This window comes from Denticeps clupeoides, chromosome 1, assembly GCF_900700375.1.
Source record: "Denticeps clupeoides chromosome 1, fDenClu1.1, whole genome shotgun sequence".
NCBI classification, from domain to species: domain Eukaryota; kingdom Metazoa; phylum Chordata; class Actinopteri; order Clupeiformes; family Denticipitidae; genus Denticeps; species Denticeps clupeoides.
This window is the reverse complement of record NC_041707.1, coordinates 1,451,351-1,457,360: the sequence shown is the minus strand read 5'-3', so window position 1 is coordinate 1,457,360 and position 6,010 is coordinate 1,451,351. Positions and strand designations below refer to the sequence as shown.

The 6,010-nt window shown below is 49.8% G+C and overlaps 1 protein-coding gene across 3 annotated transcripts; it reads left to right on the top strand.

Moving 5' to 3' along the window:
- The first annotated feature begins 1,563 nt into the window (after positions 1 to 1,563).
- On the top strand, positions 1,564 to 4,612 carry LOC114787117 (synaptosomal-associated protein 23-like). Of its 3 annotated transcripts, none has more exons than XM_028974911.1 (8): positions 1,564 to 1,695; positions 2,853 to 2,967; positions 3,392 to 3,433; positions 3,519 to 3,567; positions 3,743 to 3,860; positions 3,948 to 4,118; positions 4,264 to 4,408; positions 4,478 to 4,537. In XM_028974911.1, exons 2-8 carry the CDS (start codon positions 2,911 to 2,913, stop codon positions 4,535 to 4,537), a joined length of 642 nt encoding a protein of 213 aa, XP_028830744.1. In that variant the 5' UTR covers positions 1,564 to 1,695; positions 2,853 to 2,910. The 3 variants fall into 3 exon arrangements, with proteins under 3 accessions (XP_028830744.1, XP_028830737.1, XP_028830752.1); XM_028974904.1 differs by lacking the exon at positions 1,564 to 1,695 and adding an exon at positions 1,817 to 1,827 and having other exon boundaries at positions 4,478 to 4,612; XM_028974919.1 differs by lacking the exon at positions 1,564 to 1,695 and adding an exon at positions 3,105 to 3,148 and having other exon boundaries at positions 2,866 to 2,967; positions 4,478 to 4,612.
- Positions 4,613 to 6,010: the final 1,398 nt, after the last annotated feature.

Below are 6,010 nucleotides of genomic sequence, written 5' to 3'. Positions count from 1 at the left end.
TATAATATAAATCAGATTTTCTTGATTTGATCTACACATCTCATGGGGCAGTGGTGCTGCTGAGCAAAGAACCGTCCCCACACACTGCTCCCCGGGCGCCTGTCATGGTGACCACTGCTCACCGAGGGTGACGGTTAAATACAGAGGACACGTTTGGTTGTGTCACCGTGTGCTGTACTGCAGTGTTTCACAATGACAATCACTTCACTTTCACTCTCAGCCAGACAAGATGGACAGATCATCACTATCTTCACAACCAATAACCTTCTATTAAAAATGGTAAAAAGGGAGTAAAACCAGTGAATGATGCACGTGTGGAGTGCCGGCCCACGTACCACCGACCTGGATAATGGACTCAGCCACACCGCGAACACGGTTCAAGAAGGGTATTCATCAGTCAGAATAAGGATCATGCTTGTTAGGACACACACAAGGAGTTTGGCTCCTGATTGTTGGTGAATCTCAAGCAACACAGTACAATATAATACAACATATTCTCTCTCCCTCTTTATATATACTGACACGCAGGGTTAAGTGTCTAGCTCAGGGGCACAATGGTAGTTTGTGGGGTTTGAATTTGTGATCTTCTGGTTCATATGCGGGTGTCTAACCCACCAGGCCACGACCACTCTGCATATAATGTACATTTATCACGTTATCCCATTCACGTCTCTGTTCCACAAACACAGCATCGTGCACGACCCTTCCCGCCCCTCACATGGACTTTTCAACTCCAGCTCTGCTGAAGAAGATCCACCTCACCTCAACCACATCTGAAGCCTTAAATCACCCGCAGAACTGAAAACTGAACATCACTACTAAACTCTGCACTTTTAATCGAAGTATTGCACCTCTCTCACTACCTCACACTGCGCTGCAGAGTTATTATCATCATACCATCATATCACCACTACCACACTTACTTTCATAGTATTGTAGCGTTGGCAGCCAATAGGGCTGGCCTGATTTGCATAAGGGCCGCCTCTGGGGTTAGGGTGAGTGTTGGGGGATTTAGTGGGCTGTTGCCTGGTAGAGGGGGCGTATGATGATCTTGGCTGAATGCCTCCCCTGTTGCCCTGCTGTTAACCTCTTGTGCTGGAACCTGGTTCTAAAGGTGCCAGCTGAATAAAAGGCTTCTTTGAGCTACTCTTCTGTGTCAGACGTCTCTTCTCTCCCCATCACGGAGCCCGTCGCTAACAGCTCCCGTGATGTCCATCCTTACACTACAGTATATACCACAAACACTATATATACTAAATATATCTGTACACTGATATATTATCACATTGCTGCTACTTGCCTGCCTGGTTTGTCCATTTTATGGCTCTGTGCACAATGTCCTTTGTTGTGTGTTGCTTACATTTGCACAACGTGAATCCCTCGGAATCTTGTCTCTCTGCGCACTTGTATGTGGTGAGATGACAATAAAGTCGAATTTAGATGAACTTGTAACCTTCTTATTATCTGACATAGTGAATAAAAAGATTGTATTGATAGTTGGGGGTCCATCGATAGTTGTTGGGCGCTCCGTGTCCAGTAGCGGCTGCAGTTCGCGGGAGTCGCCGGCAGGGGGCGCTGACCGCGGAAGAGGAGGAAGCGGAGCGGAGTTGAGTGAAGGAATTCAGGAAGCGCCTCGGACCCACGCAGTTCGTCCCGGGAGTCCCCGCGGGAGTCTTACCGCCGGCTTTACACGCAGTAAGTACCGACGGACGTCTGCACCGCGGCCCGAGGAGCGGCCAGAGCAGCTGCGCGGACTTTGAAGCGGCGACTCCGGCGTACGCGGGGCGGCTAACGCTAGCGGCTAGCTCCTTCCACCATGAGTAAACAGTAAGAAACTCCCCGGTCACCCTGGTGGCGGGATGGGCCTTGGGGGACAGAATCCGTCTCGGGCCGGGGTCCACCGTCTTTCACCCACTTTTACCCACTTTCGGACGTCCAGGGCTGTCCCCTGTCCAGCTGTGGGCGGAGCTCCGGCTTCTGTCCCGTTCTCTGGTGTCTAAAGTTTAACTGGTCATGTGTCTCTCACGCTGGGGTTCTCCACCTCTTCCTCCCGCTGCGCGCAAACACACACACACACACACACACCATCCATCCCAAATCCTCGGTGATCGTGAGCAGAAGACCGGGGTCGCGCTGGGCTACCTGAGGAGGGTGGGGCCGTGGGCGGGGCCTGAGTCACGCCCTTTGTTTTGGCTCATCTGACAGAACAGGTTAGTGTAGAAAAGCTGGGTGTGTGTTAATGTTGGAGGCTTTAGTGTCTGTCTGTCTCGCGCATGTGTGTGTGTGTGTGTGTGTGTGTGTGTGTACAGATTGCTGTATTATGATGGTGTGTTTCAGATTCTCTTCCTATCTGAGATCTGTGTTTTGGCAGCGTGTGTGTCTTCTTGTGTCTTCAGTAGGACGATGGAAGGAATATTTGGGCGAAACTGACACTTGACACATCGCACCCACACCTCACACTCACGTCCAGCTTCACGCTCGGCCATGTGACCGCCACTTCCCCCTCCCGTGCAGAGGCTGTGGCGTGTAATGACCGCGCGAGAACCAACTCTTCTTCTGCGGGTCTCATGACTCACACACTGGGTGTATAAAGATGGAGGGATGTGTGTGTGTGTGTGTTTGTGTGTGCGTCAGATGTTTCCTGAGCAGGAGAGAAGCAGGAAGACTCTTTCCTGTTTTCAAATTCTGCGTTTTTACTTCCACATGCGAAAATGAGGGAAATTCTTCTTGTTCTCCTTGATTTTTGTTTGTTTGTTTGTTTTTTTAACTAATTTCGTTTGTTCAGAAGCATCCAGTCAGTGACTGTGGACCATCCAGAAAGAACCTGACCTTTCACCTCTGACCTCCTGCAGGCCACAGAGTGTTGAGTTAAGGGCAGCGGGACAAACTGCCAGAGTCGACACCAGCAAGATGGCGAACTTGTCAGTGGAGGAGATGACGATGAGGGCCAATCAGATGACTGATGAGGTGTGTGTGTGTGTGTGTGTGTGTGTGAGATTTTTTTAATAATCTGGTCTGCTGCTGTAACTGCGCTGCTTCTTCCTCCTCCTTCTCCTCCTCCTTTTTTCTCTCATTCTGCTGCCTCTTAATGGATTTTGCTTTAGAAGAGCATGCTGGGATACAAGTGTGTGGCACAGAGAAACAGGGGGTAAAGACACACACACTTTCTTTTCATTGCTTTCTTTATTTTCTCTCTGCCCGTGTCCTTTGACCTGAGTGTCCGCAGTCAGTTTGTAGGACGTGGTGGTGGACGGAGCTCCGCTTCGCTCCATCCCGCCGTCCTACTCGCATTATCCCAATAAATAAAAAAATAAAAACCATCCTGCACGATTCTCAATTTTCCACGCATGAAACATCTTGACGGGTTCTAACCTCTCTCTGTTCTGCTCAGTCTCTGGAGAGCACCAGGCGGATGCTGCAGATGGCGGAGGAGGTGAGGCGGGGGTCCATTCCGCTTTGGGTCGGTCTGACCGCGTAAAATGGCGTAAATGAATGAGCTTTTCTTCCCCCTGACGCAGAGTAAAGACACGGGCGCTAAAACCATGGACATGCTGGAGCACCAGGGGGGTGAGTTAGGTCCAGCTTCCTCCTGAACTCGTCCCGGTTCTGTATCCTTCTCTAATGTTGTCTTTGTAAACTTTGTCATCTTAGCCATACACAGTCCAATATGTAGAAAGGCTCCGTCTCTTTATATAAAAAGAATAAATATCGAGATTTCTGTACGTGTCACTTCTCCCCCCAGAGCAACTGAAGCACGTGGAGCAGGGCCTGGACCAGATCAATGAGGACATGCGGCAGGCCGAGAAGAACCTGACTGACCTGTCCAAGTGCTGTGGCTTGTGTGTGTGTCCCTGTGACAGGTAACCGTGTGTGTGTGTGTGTGTGTGTGTGTGTGTGTGTGTGTGGGCGTCGGCATCATAATCACCTGGTCCGTGATGTTCTGTCAGGGTCCGCTCCATTGAGAACGAGAACCGGTATAAGCGCACCTGGGGCACCGGCAGCGACAACGCCAGCATCGAGGGCGGAGAAGGGGGCGTGGTCTCCAGCCAGCCCGGCGCGGTCCGTAATGGCCAAGCCGGGCCGCAGGGGCACGCGTCCTCTGGAGCCTACATCAAGAGGTGGGTGAGAGCGTCACGTGCTCGCGGGGCAGACCTTCACTGTGGTGATCGTGTTGGGATGATGGAGGTCCTGCATTCGGCCCAGTTAAATGGAGATGTTCCGAGGGTTCTAAGTTCTCACGTCTGCTGCTGGGCTTTTCCGCAGGATAACGAATGATGCCCGCGAGGACGAGATGGAGCAGAACCTGGATCAGGTCGGCGGCATCATCAGCAACCTGAAAAACATGGCCATCGACATGGGCAGTGAGATCGACAAGCAGAACAAGACCATCGACCGCATCACAGATAAGGTAAGGAACTTCCATCGAACCTCCCAGGATGACCTGCAGCTCCACTAAAATGTCCCCCTTCCCTCGCAGGCTGAGATGAATAAAGCTCGCATCGACGAGGCCAACCAGAGAGCCAACAAACTCCTGTAGGGGCCGCACCACAAACCCACACGGGTCTTTCCTGCCTCTTCCCCTCGTGCCTTAAAAAAAAAAACAAAGAGGAAGCTGGAGTGAAAGGGAGAAATGTTAGTTTTACGTTCTGTTCTTGTTCTTTATAGTCGGACCCTGTTATCACTAAAAAAAAACGTTTTAATCTGGCAAAGTGCCTTAAAACAGACACTCACTGTACACCCAACTTTCCCTTCTTCACCAGTGCCTGCTGTTCACTGTCTCACACACACACACACACACACACCACGCAGCAGCTTGTACAATCAGCTGCCCATCCCTCACATGTGAGACAGACCTACTGGATTGCACAGAGTTTGTATGAGTGAGCGAGTGTGTGTGTGTAAATGCCCCTTTTATGCCCATTTATGGCCACCGGCTGCAACGTCGGCCCGGCTTTATGTAGCTGAAAGTCTGGGGAACGACCTGGGAGAACGTTCAGAAGTTCTGCGTGTGTGTCTTCTTGTTGTGGTTTAATGACTGTTGTTACGATATTTTTGTATCTTGATTGTATCTGTTTGATCGTCTGCACATATTTAATGAGTAATAATGAGCTGGACGTGTATTTAGTTTCCATGGGAACTGCTGAGCCCGCGGCCTTATTCTGGATGAACGACTGAGAGCTTCTCTAAATGTAACTGGTGATGAGAGGCAAATGTATGTAATTATACAATAAAACTTTTATGCATTAAGGTTATTGGCAGTGAAAAAGTCTCTGAATGGTCATGCAAGTATGCGACTTGTTTCGTTTTTTTTTTCCCGTGTTCTGTCTGAATCCTCAGTTCTCATTGGCTTGACTTCATCTTGGTTTTTGTCCTATGATTCAGCTATTCAGAACATTTTATTTTACCTACACCTGCCTTTCCAGAGGATCATTTCACGGAACTTCAAACTGATCCGATGCTTAACCCCGTTTTATGGCCCCTTGATTATTTTTTCGTCATAGTGATGCACACGGTGACACAGAACATTTACATTTTACATTTCCAGCCTTTACCAGACGCCCTTATTCAGAGCGACTTACAGTCAGTAGTTACAGGGACAGTCCCCCCCCTGGAGCAATTTAGGGTTAAGTGCTCAGAGACACAATGGTAGTAAGTGGGATTTGAACCTGGGTCTTCTAGTTCATAGGCGAGTGTGTTACCCACTAGGCTACTACCACCCCTACCACGGTACCTTCATCAAGGGGACCTCAGCGGCCGTTTGGGATTTGAAGCCGGGTTCCTACAGGCCGGGAGGTTTAAACATCAAACCTCCAGACAGCACTGAGAGAATCTCCCCCATCCATCTGGTGGAGACATTTCTAATTCTGTTCAGAGTGAAGTGAACTGCAGTTACCGCAGCTGTACGGACACACACACACACAGAAACGTACACACTCGCACCGCCACACACACGTGCCACTTCATACCGATAAATAAACTTCTTACAAATGAAGTCGGAAGACGTCACATT